The 18,156-nt window shown below is 39.3% G+C and overlaps 1 protein-coding gene across 4 annotated transcripts in view; it reads left to right on the top strand.

Annotated features, from left to right (window-relative positions):
• The first annotated feature begins 1,070 nt into the window (after window positions 1-1,070).
• The window catches only part of hyou1 (hypoxia up-regulated 1), a 68,729-nt gene continuing 51,643 nt past the window's right edge, over window positions 1,071-18,156 (top strand). Inside the window, exons 1-9 of one of the 4 annotated variants that reach the window (XM_077740810.1) lie at window positions 1,125-1,142; window positions 1,310-1,519; window positions 1,653-1,757; window positions 1,944-2,019; window positions 2,137-2,230; window positions 2,343-2,421; window positions 2,534-2,688; window positions 15,379-15,455; window positions 15,535-15,716. In XM_077740810.1, coding sequence (XP_077596936.1) covers window positions 1,677-1,757; window positions 1,944-2,019; window positions 2,137-2,230; window positions 2,343-2,421; window positions 2,534-2,688; window positions 15,379-15,455; window positions 15,535-15,716 — 744 coding nt within the window. In that variant the 5' untranslated portion in view covers window positions 1,125-1,142; window positions 1,310-1,519; window positions 1,653-1,676. Of the gene's footprint in view, window positions 1,143-1,298; window positions 1,520-1,652; window positions 1,758-1,943; window positions 2,020-2,136; window positions 2,231-2,342; window positions 2,422-2,533; window positions 2,689-15,378; window positions 15,456-15,534; window positions 15,717-18,156 lie in introns of those variants that run through there. The other 3 variants (XM_077740813.1, XM_077740811.1, XM_077740814.1) reach the window with 3 other exon arrangements.

The following is an 18,156-nucleotide window of genomic DNA, read 5'->3' on the forward strand; positions in this document are numbered from 1 at the left end:
ATATATTAGCAAAAGAAACACCGGGATCTTCAGAATCATCTGACCAGAGGCGCGTGTGGATTGATTCTCTTCTTGCAAGAATAATTTTGGTCCATTTTAGGAAAAAAACCTATGTCCGATTATTATTAATACTATGTGCTGTCCTTTATCAAATGAATCAATATCTCAATAATCAGCCGCGGGGCCAAGTGTGAATTTTGACATTTGTATTATCTTTTTGGTATACAGTGTTCCCTCGCTTATCGCGGTTGATGGGGACCGGACACCCCCCCCCCCCGCAATAGCTTAAAAAATGCTTAAAGAAACGTGTAACACGTGCACAAACGCACCACCAAGCAAAAACATCATAGTAGTCCGGGTGGAGGATCTTCTGCAGTTTTTCTGCACGTAAGAAACATCGTTATTGGGAGTTGTGAACATTTTTTTTTTTTTGGGCAGTGAAGATGCGCCTGTAAACAGCCATGACGTCATCAATGCGATTTCTGAACTCTCACCATGTTATTGACCATTTCTTTGGCCTTTTTTCGATGCAATTACTAATTCTTATTGAATATTTTGTTTCCACCTCTTTATAATTTATAATTTTAATTTAATATCTTTAATTTAAAAAAAAAATCCTTAAAAAAATCTGCGAAGCTCTGAGTCCGCGATAGCTGAAGCGTGAAGTAGCGAAGATAGAAACAACATGATGTACTGAAGCCGCGAATGTTGAAGTATTTTTTTTCTATTTTATCACGTTCGCAACCTTAGTTCTTCCCACTCACTCCCCTTACAGCATATCCACAAGAGGGCATTCTCTAAGAACAGCATATACTCGTTGAGTTCTTACGACAAAGAAACGGGCAATTTTTCGAGGAACGTGGAACGGTGCAATTAAACGAACCCAATAAATATCCTGTCAGTTACTGCCTTAGTTAAGAACGTGGACCAACTGCCTCTGTTTACGTTATTCCTCTGAGCACGTGGACCAATCACAGACCTGTGCGTAGACGCTAAGGGCAGGGTATTCAAAAGAAGGAGCTTTGCACACGGACTGTTTCTGTCAAGTTATCATTCAGGTGCAAAGAAATAGCATTTCAAATTAAGATTATAAAATAATATAAAATATATATTTTTTATGTGACTCGTAAATACCTCATTTGGTAAGAATATAATCATTTATCGGATCAAAAATATTATGAATGTTCATTTTACCAGTTAGTTTACTTAATGTTTAGTTTGTATCCTTTATTCACAAAAAAAACATAAATCTGTAATCGGAAGTAGAACTGACTAAATTATAGTATAGATGGTTATTTCACCCTTTCAGACGAGCAGCAGTTTCTGTGGATCCAATGAGGCGACGCCGCGTGCGGTGCTCTTTTGCAGCGGAAGGCAGTCCGGTTTAAATCTGTTCTCTAACCCACTCTCAAATAATAACTGTTTCATGTATATTGTCGAAAGTGGCGTTCTAATCTGCGAAGGAACACAAACGAAGATTGTTGTGACTTCAGCCACTGGTTGTATATACTAAAGAGCGGTACGTCTGTCTGTCATTAGTTTTTGTCTATGTACTACTGCTAGCTAACAATTGGAGGTTAATTTCTTAGACTAGATGCATGCATTATTCTTTTGCCTAATTGAGCGACAAACTTCCTGATGCGTCTTTTTAGAACGATTTTTGGTTGGACAAGTTTATGTCTGAAGAAACACACAGCGATAAGTGTGTTTACTCATCTGTTTTAAAGCAGTCATCCAAGGCTGATAACCCGAAGAAAGTAACGTATTTTCTTATTCTTTTTGTTACACCTTGCATCGCCAATACGATGCTGTCTAATTACGTGCCAATAGTGTGCTCTAAACATATTTGAGTACGAACGATATAAGCAGAAGAGAGAATCAACTTTTAAATAGGGCATGTCTAGAATCAAAACTTCTATCTCTTTTGTCGCTTGTCTTTCCAGCTCATCATGATTGGAAGAAAGCTTCCGTTGGCAGCTTCCATCTGCGTTATTCTAGCAATTTTTAATTCTCACACAGGTATGATCACATTTTAGGACTTGTCTTGTGGTGTTCTGAATTAAAACAATAATGTTTGAGCATGGGACTGGAGAGTAAATTACTTTTTAAATGATTTGTCGTCTATATATTTTACAGATGCTGTGGCTGTCATGTCAATAGATTTAGGCAGTGAATGGATGAAGATGGCAATTGTTAAACCTGGTGTGCCAATGGAAATTGTCCTCAATAAGTAAGTGTCCATAACTCAAATGAAGGGCACAATACATTCATAATCAAGGTCAAATCACGAAGCACTTGGTTTGATAAAACTTGTTTCATCATCACATTGGTTATATTTTTAGAGAGTCAAGGAGGAAAACACCTGCAGTTGTATGTCTCAAGGAGAATGAAAGACTTTTTGGTGACAATGCTCTAGGAGCGGTATGACAAACTCACTTATTTCATTCTTTTAAATGAGTCATAACATTAATCCATTGTGTTATACGTTAAGAATCATATGGCTGATAATCTTGATTTCTTATTACATTTTCAGTCAGTGAAGAAGCCTAAAAATGTCTATCGACACCTTAAAAATCTCATCGGCAAGAAGTACAACAATCCACAGATAGAAGTTTACCGGAAACGGTTTCCTGAGCACCGGCTGCATGTTGATGCTGTTCGAGACACTGTTTACTTCAAAGAATCAGAGTGAGTATATATTTTTTCAATGTCTCCATGTAATGAAGCTATACATTTTATTAGTTGACATGGCTTTGCCAATACAGTGGTGCCTTTAGATACAAGCTTATTGCGTTCCGGGACTGAGCTCGTATGTCGATTTACTCGTATCTCAAATCAATGTTTCCCATGGAAAGTAACAAAAACAAATTAAGTCGTTTCAAACCTCTGAGAAAACACAAAAATGGGATACAATGGTACCAAGCCTTACGATTGTAATCCGTTCCGATACTGTGATTGTATGACAAGCATATTGTAACTCAAGCAGACGTTTCCCATTGAAATGAATTGAAAACAAATTAATTGGTTCCAACCCTCTGAAAAACCACCAAAAACAGGATATTGGATTGGAAAAAATGTTTTATTTCTTGTAATTTGCCATATATTGACAAAGTAATAAATAACGAGTGGTTTAATAGTAAAAAAATGTGTTTAATAGATGTAAAATTAGACTCATTTTGCGGAGGGGAGAGACAATGACACACCCAAAGGCAGAGGTGGGGGCTGTTCGGGGGGACTTTATTCACGGCAACAACGCACTCGTAAACGAACAAACAAATTTAAATTAACTTGGATAACTATATGCAGACACTCAACTTTTAATGTAACTTCACAAAATCTGAACTCTGCCAATTATGGTAATATTGTTTGCCTGGTATGTAAATATAACCAACGTGGGGGGAAAAAGCGGGCCTGTGGGGAAATGAAAAGTCCGCTCAGTGATCGTAGAAATATTTTATACACGAAAGAGATGCAAAAAAGACAGTGCTATAGCCACCTGGTTTGGTCGCATCACGGAAATTTGATCGTAAATCGGGGGAATTATTCGATCGAAATTTTCGTCGTAAGACAAGAATTTCGTATGACGAGCGGTCGTATCACAAGGTTCGACTGTATTCGATTGGAAAACATTTTTATTTTTTCAAATTTTAATTTACTCGTATCTCAAATCAACATTTCCCATCGAAATTAACTAAATAAAAATGTATTTCTTCCCACCCTTTGACAAAAACACCAAAAAACGGATATTACAATGGTGAAACATTTATTTTGGTTGTATCACCATCTACTAACAGAATAACTAGTGGAGAGATAGACTTGAAAGATGCACTGGTAATGTAACATAAACTTTGAATTTAACTTGAATGAATTTAGATTCGATACACACACACTCAAAAAGTTTTAATCTTACGTTACACTAAATTCAAACTTTCTTGCACAATAACAAGGGAAAGAGGTTCATGTTTTTTATTGGGGTTTTCAGGGAAAATTTCCTGCTTCTCTATACGTATTCAGCTCAGTTATGCGTATACTAATGTTTTACGATTTTTTAATCATTTACGATCATTTAATCCATTTATTTAAAGAAAATATGAAATATATCTAAGATGGTCCGGCCCACATGAAATCGAGTTGACGTTAAAGTGGCCCGCGAACCTATCGAGTCTGACACCCTTGGACTAATGCAGTGCTTCTCAAATAGTGGGGCGCCCCCCCCTGGGGGGGCGCGGTGCGATACCTGGGGGGGCGCGTGTAACCCTGGGGAACAGGATTTTATTTGGCCGTACTAGTATAAAGTGTAATTGCGCATCCACAACAGTAGCTGGCAGTGGCGCTCTCATTGTTACTTCTGTCATGTTTGTGAGAGTGCAACATTTCACATGTTGTACCTATAACACTTTTATAAAATGATTTTATTTATAGTCACGGTGGGAAGTGGGGGGGCGCGAATAGTTTTCTTCTTGCTAGGGGGGGGGCTAACAGAAAATAATTGAGAAGCACTGGACTAATGCAACAAAAATCCGGAAACAAATGCAAAGCTCTGTCCAGTGCTCGTAGAGATCTCTGCCCGAGGGAGATGTTGCGAGAGAGACAGTGCGGTGAAATCATGGTTGTATGCTTGTATATCAAAATTTGCCTCGTAGCTCAAGGTAAATATTTGCTTGGAATTCTACTTGTATTCCTCGTATGTTGGGGCACTCGTATGCCGAGGTATTACTCCAGTATAATTTCTACACTCTTTGCCAGGGGTTCCCAAACCTTTTGCGGTGATGGCCAAATAACTATGCTACACCAAAAATATACCCCCATCGTATACTTTGGAGGTCTGCCCCCTCATTGCTCATTTCAACGATCGGAACAATTCTGTTAGCATTCGTGCGTACATAACGGGCAAGTGAAAAAACGTATACCATATTTTCACACCTTTAAGGCGGACTGACTTAAAAGGTGCTGTTAGTTGCAAGTGCGATATCTTTATTTGGCCTAACCTCAAGGCACTCGAGGCAATGGGCGCAACATATGGTACGGCATGCGTGCCGTACCATATGTTTTAAAAAGGCAACTGACACAAAACTGCTTTATTGGCATGTGTATTCATGTTCATATAAGTCAAAGCATTCAAAAAGCTACAAATCTGTCAGTGTCCTCATCTTTTGTGACTTGCCAGAGTTCGACCAATTACGCAAGTTTGCCATCCAACACACTGGGTGGGTTCCATCTCACTGTCAGAGCTGTGGCCTTTCGTAAAAGTGAAGCCAAACGGCTTGGGTGAAAGCTCGCTTTGCTTGCCGACACGTTAGCCCAGGCATACTCAGTCCAAATAGTCATGTAACTCAGGTGCCAGTCTTTGCACAGCGGTACCCCAAGATAAGGGCTTAATGCGTTTCTGGACTGAGATCGTATGTCGATTTACTCGTAACTCAAATGAACGATTGGAAATAACATTTATTTTTTCTAATTCGCCATCTATTTACAAAGTAACAAATAACTAGTGGTTGTATAGTACTAAAATGTGTTTAATAGTACTTGGTGATTATGCACCTCCACCCTGACTTTCAGATGCAACTTATCGAGGGTTGTTTGCTTTTGTCTTTCCTTCAAAATATTCTGAAAATGATGCACGAAAATGTCCTCACAATAGGATAACGCACAGCAACTTGCCAACTTGCTCGGGAAGTATAGGACTCTTGAATTAGCAAACAACCTACTCCATTCGGAAAAAAAAACCTGAAAAAGTGCAACGCTCCGCTCAGTGCTCGTAGAGATATTACACGAGGGAGTTGTGACCAGAAAGCCGGTGCTCGTGATGCTCTTATTCACAGGCTATTGCATTCGCTGTATGCTCGTATATCAAAATTATCCTGTATCTCAAGATGAATATTTGCTAGAAATTTTATACATCTCAAATTGCTGGTATGTCAGGGCACTTGTATGTCGAGGTATTACCGTATATACATTGGCAATTTCACCCTTGAAGAATCCCCTCTTCTCTTCTGCTGACCAAGGATAGAAATAGGATTGCCGAACTATCGTTTTGGAATATATACAATTGAGGTCAAAGGTTTACATCACTCGTGAAGAACATGTCATGGCTCTCTTGAGTTTCCAGTTATTTCTACAACTCAGATTTTTCTCTGATAGTCTTTGGAGCAGATACTTGTTTGTCACAAAAACATTGATGATGTTTGGTTCTTTTATGACTTTATTACGAGTTAACAGAAAAAGTGATCAAGCCTGAAGGGTCAAAAATATACATACAGCAACACGAATTAGCAGTTTTGGTGACTTAGAAAGTTGTGTCAGTGAAATTGAGCTTCAAAGCATGGCCTCTTGGCCTCTTAACTTCTTTAGTTAATATGAGTGACTACAGCTGGTGACTTCTCTGAGGCCATTTAAATAGGGCTAATTGGATGCAAACGCACACACCCGCTACAATGGGAAAATCAAAGGAACTCAGCATGGATTGGAAAAAGCAAATCATTGACTTGAACAAGTCAGTAAAGTCACTTGCAGCCATTTCAAAGCAGCTACAGGTCCCAAGAGCAAAAGTGCAAACAATTGTTTATAAGTATAAAGTGCACGGCACTGTTTTATCACTGCCACAATCAGGAAGAAAACTTCTGCTGAGAGAAAATTGGTCAGAAGGGTGGAGATTCAACCGAGAATCACCAAAAAGCAGATCTGTCAAGAATTAGAAGCTTCTGGAACAAAGATGTCAGTGTCCACACTCAAGCGAGTTTTGCATCTCCATGGACTAAGAGGCTGACGTGCAAGAAGGAAGCCCTTGCTCCAAAAGTGGCACCTTAAGGCTCGACTGAAGTTTGCTGCTGATCACATGGACACAGGTAAGACCTTCTGCAGGAAAGATCTGTGGTCAGACAAAAAAAAAAATTCAAGCTGTTTGGCCACAGTGGCCAGCATTATGTTTGGAGGAGAAAAGGTGAGGCCTTTAACCCCAAGTACACCATGCCCACCGTCAACGGTGGTAGTATAATCCTTTGCGGGTGTGTTGCTTCCAATGGAACTGGTGCTTTACAGAAAGTAAATGGGGTAATGAAGAAGGCGAATTACCTAAAGTCATCAGCCCGAAGATTGGGTCTTGGGCGCTGTTGGGCGTTCTAACAGGACGATGACCCCAAACACATCAAAAGTGGTAATGAAATGGCTAGAATAGGTTAGAGTTTGGGTTTTCGAATGGCCTTCCCAACGTCCTGACTTAAACCCAATTTAGAACTTGTGGACAATGCTGAAGAAACAAGTCCATGTCAGAAAGCCATCAAATTTAACTGAACTGCACCAATTCTTTCAAGAGGAGTGGTCCAAGATTCAAGCAGAAGCTTGACAAAAGCTTCTGGATGGCTAACAAAAGCGCCTAATTGAAGTGAAAAGGGACATCTTACCAAATATTAGCACTGCTGTATGTATATTTTTGACCCAGCAGGTTTGATCACTTTTTTCTCTTCACCCATAATAAAGTCTTAAAAGAACCAAACTTCATGAATGCTTTTTGTGACAAAGAAAAACAGTGGTACCTCGACCCACGATCACCTCATGGTACGAAATGCTCGTGGTACAACGAAAATTTAGATCAAATAATTCGCCCGAGATGCGACAAGCCAGGCTGCCATGGAATTTTTTGCATCTCTTTCATTTATAAAATATATCTACAAGCACTGGGTCGACTGTGCATTAAAGCCCCCCCCCCCCCACCCTACCCCGTTGGTCTACATTTACATACAAAGTAAACAACTACCACGAACGGCAGAGTTTTACAAAGAAATGCAACCGCTGACAATCGATATGAAAGTTGAAATAATTGAAAAATATGAGTGAGGTACGTGATACCGAGCTTGCTACGAGAGGAATCCGTGAACTATATCGTCCACCCTTGAGCAGAACGACGCAATTAAGGAGCTGATGCCATCCAAAGGACTAACTAATTTCCCACCGACACAGTGACAGTCCCGACGAGATGGAGAGCCTTCTTTTATTGTGGATAAAGTAAAAACAGTTAGCAGGCGATAGCGTTACAGAGTCAACCATATGTGGCAAAAGCCAGCAGAATTTACATGGATTTGATAACGACGAAAGGAGAGCCTTCGACACCTTCAGAACCCTCTAAAGCGAGTCATGGCTGGTTCGAATTTTTTAAAAAACCGTACGGGTGGGGCCAACCCATAGAACTAAGCTTAAAACGATTACAACAAAATTAGAATTCAGTTTTGTGTGACGTTACATTAAGCGTTGCCTGTATATATTTATCCAAGTTAATTTAAATGTTTGTGTTGAGTGCCGTGGATATATATTCCCCGAAAAAGGGCGTGCAATACAAAATCGAACTTACGAACATGTTGGACATAAACACAATTTGTATGTTCGTATATACCGTTGTTTGTAAGATGAATGTTCGGAAGTAGGAGAGCATCTGTACTGTGATCCTTCTTTACTTTGCAGTTTCACTAAATCGCAGAATTTTTTTCTCAGGAATAAAAAAGGGCATTAAAATGTCTAAATCCCCCCCAAAACTTGCAATCGGATGATAGATTAAATTAATCGATACAGTGGTGTTCTTTTGTACATATTTCAGATGGTAGGAATCTTGTTAATGTTAATGAGGTTCGCTGTGCTTTTTAAAGTGAGTCACTGCACAAGTGAATGCACGTTCCCTCTTGACAGTCATGGGTGCTGTAGCGACCTGTATGCTGGGAATAAATACAAATAAATTCTCGTGGGGTGAAGAGGTCTGACATGTAGCGGCCGGTCGCTCATGCCCAGATTGCCATGCTGCAAATTGCAGCGCACTTCTTCTCCACGAAGCGATGCCGCGTTCTATTGTTCAGCCGTTGTTCACTGCCGAAGCTTGCATCTTTCAAGTTGCGGAAGTCACTCCTGTCTTCCGCTTGCCACTAGAAAATTGGCAGAGGACAGAGGACTCGGTAGTGAAGAAAAAACAATGTTCGGCAGTGGGTGGTGGTCATCGTTTTTATAGATTAATAAATAGAGGTTTTTGAGCGGCTGGGAGCCGAACATTTTTCTACAGAACAAATCTGCTATGTAGTGAATCCACAAAAGATGAAGCCGTGATATTGGAGGGATTATTATACATGTTTTTTGTGCCTGTACAACACAAGTATAATTATCAAGAACTGTATTTTTTAAACATAAGCAGGGGGACCCGACTTGTTTAGAACCAAAAGACAATTGTTGTGCTATTTAAAAAAAATAAAAGAAATTCCCTTTTGAAAAATGGTTGTTTAAAAAATAAAATATTGAGTTTACACATTCAATCTATTAGGATCTGACACGTTTCTAGCTACTATAAAAAGATTTCAACACTCTACGTTGCATGGTTTGGACAAACGGAGCAAAATCATCTTAACATTTACGCACCCATGAATCACATTTAATGAGAATTATAAATTTTATTTATTATTGTTATTAGTACCTATCTTGTTCTGTAGCTCCCAAGCCATTTGACAGATTAGCACAAAATTTACAGAAAAGATCGGCAATTACCTTGTTTAACGAACAGCTTTTAGTTTTCAACAATCCATTCCATTTATCAATTATCAATTTATTACTGTTATTGGCACCTAATATCTTCAATAGATCCCGAGCAATTTGACGTATTGGCACCAAATTTACAGAAAAAATAGGTAATTACCCAGGTAACCTGGGTAAGATGGCTGTGCCCTGAGAGAGCAATGGCAAGGAACGTGAGTTTTTTCATGTTTTATGTAAGAAGCGTATGTTTTTCTTCTTGAATTTTATTCATAGACATCCAAATATTTTTTTTGTTTAGTGTTCTATCTGTTTATCTTTTCTCAATTTTGAAATAAATGACCGTATCGGTCGCATTGTCTCGTGTCATGGCGTCGTCAACTTGCAGTTTTGTGCGTGTCGTTTTTTTATGCGCTAATAAGCCATACCCTCCATTCAGTCATCATTTTTTGTCCGAGTGGCCTATATGTGAGTAAATATGGTAATTCTTTGTTTTTTTACACTCATCGGGTCCCAATTAATACTGACTCCAGGAATGGCTAGCAGGGGCAAGTACACACTTGGAAATTAATTAAAATGTATTTTAAAGTGACTGTCACGCTTCCAAATGCAGCCCAGGGTGCTCCTTTCGAATCACCCCTTATCCCCCCTCCAATCCTGCTCACTCGAATCCGCCCAGGGAACGCTATCCTCGGATAGATTTCGTGGCTTGCCTTGCCGACATTGGCCTGTGCTCACACTTTAAAAAAGTAACTCAATAACAATGGAATCAATTGTTTGGTAAATTTGATGATGATGAATCAGACCTTGAAACAATTTCAATATTATGATGATGAATTAGACTTTAAAGATTTGGATTGGATTGGATAACTTTATTCATCCCTTATTCAGGAACACAGTAGCAAGAGGGTGCAGAAATAGGAAAGGCATTTTAGACATGAATAGAGGGTGGGGGTGTGTGTTTATGGATATCTACATGCAGCTATGGATATCTAGATGCAGCTATGGATATCTACATGCAGCTATGGATATCTAAATGCAGCTATGGATATCTACATGCACCTATGGATATCTACATGCACCTATGGATATCTACATGCAGCTATGGATATCTACATGCAGCTATGGATATCTACATGCAGCTATGGATATCTACATGCAGCTATGGATATCTACATGCAACTATGGATATCTACATGCAACTATGGATATATTTGGGAGGATGGACGGACGGACGGACGAGCACATATATACATACAAATAGATGTACATTGCATTGAATAACATGGTGTTAGGTCATTCAGCCAGGTCTCCGTGAAGCACATAATGGATATTCTCCGATATTATCGTTGTTTGGTAAGCCTGTTATCTCTTCCATCTTATTGGGGAGAGATTGCTGGGTCTGATGCGTCGCTTTCTCTCCTGACATTTTCGTCGAGCTCTTCTCTTCCTCTTTAACTAGGCGGGGAGGTCCAGAATTTGCAAATATAAACTAAACTTAATAGATCAAAGACTGCTTCTCGCACAACTTTAGTCTTGGAGTACAGTCTTGAAAGTAAAGTTTTAAAACATTGCCGCTCAGAGCATCTTACTTGGGGATGACAAACTATACCGCTACAGCCACACTTCCTTGTGGTACTGCTCACGTGACTTCCTTTTAGTATAAAAGTAAAAAAGATAGTAAAGCAGCAAAAACGCAAAACGAGCAAGAGCGGACGGAGCTACTGCTACCGGCTGCCACTGCAGCGGCGCCATCTTGGTTGCAGTAGCAAAAATGGCTACAGACACAAGAAAAAGACATTGTGGAGTTAGATAGAACTGGAACCACACGCAGGAAGTCTTCCACAAGGTGGGAGACTTCTGCAGACTGAGACCGAAGTTGAAAATATGCAGAATCCCTCTTCCAAGATTATCCGCACAGTCCCTCAGTAGTCTAGAGCTGAAGAATCAACAGCAACAGAGTACCATTATTCAGATACCCTAACCCTTTTCTCACCGCGGACCGGCTAATAGGTCGGGCGACAACTTAAGACAAAATTGTGTGGAGATGATACACAAACACCTATGACGGCCAACAAAAAAAAAAACAGATCCCAAACATAATAGCAATTATTAAAAATATAACAACATTTCTCATTTGAAGTAGGAAAGTGAGATTGAAAATGTTAATATTTTTTTTACTCTGACGGAACGGCACTATGTAGCTCGTAGAGTTGGGTAGGTGGTTGGGGACCAGAGGATGTGTTAGTTGTAGCAGCCATTGCTTGCACACTTTCGTCAGGAGGGAGAAGGAACGCAATCGTTGTTCCAAAACGTTACGTTTGCTTTTAATATCTTTTTCAGTTAAAGTTCGCCAATAAAGAAAGACACAAATCGAAACTACATCCATGTGACCAAAACGGATGTGAAATCTTTTAGGTCACATTTGTTTAGGTCACATGGATGTAGTTTCGATAGATTTTTGAAGCCGCATAGAAGTACCGTAGCCACGGCTTCCAAGCGAAAATGAGAAAACTGATACTGATATTCTGCCATCGAAAAAATATACAACGAGCTGCAGCCTGCAAAAGTTGAAGACTAGATACAGTATTTAATAGTTGTGTTTGGCGGCATCAACCGACAAGTTTTTGCGAACTGCGGGTATTGCAACACAAACTTTCACGTTAATCATGGTAGCTCAGTTACTGTACAAAACACGTGTCTGGGAAAAATCATGCTCTGCTAATGTGGATACTCACCAACACAACATAAGTGTAGCAAAGATGAAAATGGCAGATGTTTTTGTGGAGCATAACGTACCGCTGAGTGCTACTGATCAGTGTGGTCCACTATTCAAAGCCATCTTTCCGAATTAAAAATTGTGAAAGACTATGCAACCGCCCGCACAAAGACCAAAGCCTTAATATTGTAAAAAGCGGAGAATATTTCGAGTCGTATTGCTGCTAATGCAGGAGGATTGTTCACACTTGCAACAGACAGCAGTAATGACAACTCGGATAAGTTTTTTCCCGTAGTGTTGCGACATTCCAGTGTAAACCAGAAAATCTCAAAATCACTTATCTGTGCTGGTGGTTACAGAAGCGTCTGCAAATGACCGTAACATTTTTATCACATGCAGAATTGCTGAAATATGATCTCACTTGGTAAAATTGTGTTGCACTAGGCAGTGATAATTCTGCAGTAATGTCAGGTGGGAAAGCTAGGGTGTTCAGCCATATCAAGGAAGAGAACGACAGCATCTTCTTTGTGGGCTGTATTTGCCATTTGTTGCGCATAGCTGCAAAAAAGCATCAAATGACTTACCAGTTGACTTTGACAATGTGCTTATGGATATATATTACCACCTTAATAAAAGTGTAAAACGTCAGACGGAGTTAAAGATAGGAGCAGAGTTGTGTGGAGACGCAAGTTTGAAGGTCTTGAAATACGTTCCCACGGGGTCACTCAATGGAAGCAATGTATTGACGGTGTCCTTGTATTGAAGAAGTCCTTATAGTCTTATGAGGAGGAAAAGAAATCTCCACATCACAACAGCAGACCAGCCAGAGCATGCAAATTTCTTTGTAGCCAGTCTGCTCTCTGCTACATGCTTTTTCTGAGCTATATACTGGAATTATTCACGAACTAATTAATTTGTTTTTAGTTCATTTTAATGGGAAACGTTCGTATGCGTTACGAGAAAATGGACATACGAGCTCAGTCCCGGAACGAATTTAGCTCGTATCTCGAGGTACCACTCACTGCACAGGAGAGTGCTAGTCGAAGAAATAAAAGACACCTCTGGAAACCCAAAATATGCTAACATAACAAATATTGCACTGGGCAAACTTTTGATTCCCCACTGTGAGGAAGATCAGGACACTTCAGGATGTCAATGGACCCAAGCACACTTGATTGCCACAAATATTTTGACGTGATTGCAACTACAGAAATATTGTGTAATAAAGTTCTCAATCATTGTGTTGTTTGCAGGTTTTTTTTAAATATGTGATAAATACATTTTTCAAAAATGACTTTAAAATTGAAACTTGTGCTCTTAAACACCATGAGCTAAAAATCTCCTCAAATCTGGAAATTCTTTTTACCCATTCTGAAAGACGATTTTCGGCAGCTCTGTATCTTGCATAAAATGTGAAAAAACTAACGTTCCAGTGACTGCCCGCTTGGGGCACGGCCATCTTACATAGGGTGCTGCCGTCTAAACCTAGTTAAACGTGCTCTTACTGGCCAGATGTGAGTAGCCTTGATTTTGAAATGAAAAAAAATGCCACTTTGATTTTTTCGTTTTATTTCTTGTTCAAAAGTGACAACAATTACAGTAATTGAACAATTATAATATTTTGACAATAGAAGCAGAATGGCAGCCACAACATCTTACACTTCTGGTAAGAAAATTGTAATTTCTGAATTAGAAAGCTTCAGTTTCTCATCAAGATAGACTTTTTTTTTCAAATTGAATATTTGATATTTTGCATTTACAAATACAGGCATATTAACTTCCTTAATAATATTGACCCTAATAATTCGAAATATTTTGATTCGTACAGCATCTTAGAAATACCACGTGGTGATTTTTCATAAAATTATCCCTTCAAAGTAACACTCCCTATTAAAACCATGAATATGGAGTCTGGGGGTGCGGCTTATACGCCTGAAATGGTAAAATTCAACAATTTTAAGGGTGCGGCATGTTCTGATTATCAATAGGAGTCTAAAGGCCATGTGTGCGTGCGGATCAGTGTTGTGTCTTCTGAAGAATGATAAAGATTGTCTATACCAATTCTGGAATGAAAAAAATTTAAATATTTGATTCAGATTGTCCACCGCCTTTGGCCCAAAGTCAGCTGGGATAAGTTCCAGCACCACCCAAGACCCTTGTGAGGAAAAAAATGTCAGAAACTGGATGAATTAATAATTTGAATACTATAACAATTTCCTATTGTGATAATGGATAGAATACAATATTATATAATATTTATTTTTTCAAGATGGCAGCCGGTGGCAGTAGCTCTGTTTTTTTGTGTTTTACAGTCATTCTATTTTTTTATTACATTTAAATTTTTCGTAATACATTCTTTCTTACTTAATTTTGTACTTTATACTTTTTAGTTTAATGTTTTACCACTTTCATTGTTCTATTTGCTTGGTTTGTCTGCTAGTTCCTTTTTGGAACCAGTCAGCCGTGCCTCCACTGTCATACATGTTGTATCAGCTGTGAACAATCCGCAGCAGAAATAGCCAAACCTTGATGCCTATGAAAAACCGCAGCTGTACACAAGTGCTGGGAGAAGAAGCGAGGCTTAAGACCAATCATTCCATCTGTTGTTATGGGGAAAGTGAGGTCCGTCCCTGATAAGATGGAAGAGCTGGTGGCCTGTTCTAGGCCAGAAACAGAGCATACGAAGCGTTGAACTCTTTCTGTTGATTCTTCAGCTCCAGACTACTGAGGGACCGCGCGGATAAGCTTGGAAGAAGGATTCTGCATATTTTCAACTTTGGTCTCAGTCTGCAGAAGTGGTTCCAGTTTTCTCTAACTCCACAATGTTTTTTCTTGTCTGTATCCGGTTTTGCTACTGCAACCAAGATGGCGCCGCTCAAGTGGCAGCCGGTAGCGGTAGCTCCGTCCACTCTTGCTCGTTTCGTGGTCGTGCTGCTTTTCTATCTTTTTAAATTGTATTTTAATATTTCTTGATGCTTCCCATATACTTTGCCTTTTACGTGCTTTTTACGTTGTAGTTTTGCGACCTTTGTGACTCGACTCCACCCAGTCGCGTGGCTTGGTCTGTACTTGCTTCTGTCGTGCTACTGAAAACATGGAAATTTCCCCAATACAGGATGAAATAGAGTTTCAATCCAATCTAACATTTCCAATTACAGGAAAATGAAGTTTACTCCAGAAGAGCTTCTCGGGATGATGCTCAACTATTCCCGTGGACTGGCGCAAGATTTTGCCGGTGAGTTTTACTTAAGTAGAAAATTAATAATGTCAGTGTTATTATGAATGTCATTTCCTTCTTTTTCCATGACCTACAGAACAGCCAATCAAAGATGCAGTTATCACTGTTCCAGCCTTTTTTAATCAGGCAGAGCGGAGGTCAGTTCTCCAGGCTGCACAGATAGCAGGTCTTAATGTCCTTCAGCTCATCAATGACAACACAGCCGTGGCCTTGAATTACGGGGTATTTAGAAGGAAAGATATTGACAGCACAAGCAAGGTAAAATTCTAACGTCCTTAATTCTATGTACAAGAATTTAAAATATCATTAGGGTGACCAAATCCCATTATTACTTTAGGGGTTAGGGGGTTTCCTAACTGAATCTGATTGATTGATTTTCACCGAGGCAAAACCCAAATTATTTTTTAAAATAATTATTTTCATTTGAAATTTTTTTGATTGGATCAACTTTTTTAAAGAAAAATAATGACACAAATGTCCTACCCTTAATATGACGCAAACACAAAAAACAATCTAGTAAAACCTTTTCAATTAAAGATTAAGTGTTCAAAATCTCTAAGTCGTAAAAATGATTGAAATACTTTTTTTTTCCATTTCAAGTGTCTTTTTTTAAATTTTAAATGATGTTTTTGTTTGCAGGAACTTTTTTTTTAAATTGAATTATAAAAACAGAAATGCCATACCAAAAATATGACCACAAACCAATACTTCAATCAAAAGAGTTGTTTCCAATTAAAAATGTACTCTGATCAAAAAAAGTAATTGCCAAACAGATACCGTACTCCATGTTTTCACGCCTATACAAAAATACAAGAAGTGTATTTATTAAATATTACTGAAAGATTTACCAATAAGTACTCCCAAGTTCAACTTTCAGTAATGGAGGCATCTGAGATCATATCCTTTTATTCTTGCAAGAAGAGAATCCCTCCACACGCGCCTCAGATGATTCTGAAGACTCCAGTGTCTCCTTTGCTAATATATTCATAAGATTTAAACAACATGCATAACAGAAGTGTAAACATTATTCAGAGTCCAAACTATTGTAGGTCTGTCGAATCTTCCCGAGAGAAAGTTGATGCGGACCACCTTGACAAGCCACGCTTCCCAAAACAAATCCACTGTACCCAAGAGCTTGTTGTTGAACTATAGTCTCGAAAAGTCCAGTTGTGAAGGAGATGTGACCTCCAAAGGTGTTATGGTCAACTTTGGACCGAGCATTTCTTTTGCAAGAGATGTATTAAAACGCCTTGTATTAATGTCACATTTATAATAATGTTGAATCTAACATTCCTAATAAGCAAAGTGTTCATATATGTAATGTTTAATATACAAAATAAGGCAAAGCTTTCTTCATTGCAAGCACATGCATATAATGATTATATTACAAGCAAATATATAATAACAAAAAACCTAACAATTACACTTAAAGGAATACAAGCAGAAGAGCCCGGTGAGCTGGCTCTTCCTGGGAGCCATTTCCAGTGGATGTAAAGGTGGAGGGGGATTGGATAACTTAATTCCCGTATTTGGGAAATTACATTGTGGCAGTAGCAAGAGGGTGGTTAGACAACAGCAAAGCAAAAGCACTAAGTACAAAGCAAATCAAAGTAAATGGAATCATCACATTGATCGCTGATCTTGCGAACTTAAATTTATATACCGTATTTTCACGACTATATGGCGCATCGCATTTAAAACCACAGTGCCAGTAACGGGTGCTATTTCTCTATTTGACACGCAAAGGACGCACCATTTTTAAAGACGCAGCTAGGCATGGCAAAACATACACCAGTTTAAACATACGGACACACGCTAAAAACACGTTTTTAAAAAGGAGAAAGGACGCACAACTGAGTTCAATTGTACTTTATTTAGCCATTTTTCAATGCATCATTGCCTCATTTTCTGTGTCCGAATTAAACAACTGTCCAAATGAGTCATCAAAAACACTGAGTTTAAGACGTTCGTCCAGGCGACCACAATCCATTCGCAAATAGTAGCTAGCGTAACTAGTCCGGCGCCGCCTGCCACTGTTTGTAAAGCTGTGTTGATGTTGATGTCCAGGCCACAATCTATTTTCAAATTGTAGCTAGCGTGACTCACCTGGCGCTGTCTGCCACCCTTCGCAAAGCCGTGTTGATGTCGATATCCAGGCCACAAACCATTTGCAAATAGTAGCTAGCTGGTAGATAGCGTAACTAGCCCAGCGCTGCCTGCCACCCTTCATAAAGCTGTGTTGATGTCCAGGCCACAATCCATTCGCAAATAGTAGCTAACTAGTACCTAGCGTAACTTTCCCGGCGCTGCCTGCCACCCTTCGTAAAGCTGTGTTGATGTCGATGTCCAGGCCACAATCCATTGGCAAATAGTAGCTAGCTGGTAGATGGCATAACTAGCCCGGCGCTGCCTGCCACCCTTCGTAAAGCTGTGTTGATGTCTATGTCCAACATCTAGCAGAAGGAGTGCTTTTGTAAATCCAGCTGGAATGACGGCAAGCACCAAATTAGTGTGCTCGCCGTCATACTGGGTGTATTGACAAAAGAACTATATATCCCAGCAGTCACTGCGTAGTACTTTTTCAACGGGGAAATTAGTAGAGTGGGGCTGCTTGCCGTAGTTGTGAGAGCTGTAGAGGATGGTGTACCCTATCGACTGATTTATTTTATTTTATCGTGATAAAGTATTGGTCCATATA

This window comes from Stigmatopora nigra, chromosome 19, assembly GCF_051989575.1.
Source record: "Stigmatopora nigra isolate UIUO_SnigA chromosome 19, RoL_Snig_1.1, whole genome shotgun sequence".
In the NCBI taxonomy this organism is placed as follows: domain Eukaryota; kingdom Metazoa; phylum Chordata; class Actinopteri; order Syngnathiformes; family Syngnathidae; genus Stigmatopora; species Stigmatopora nigra.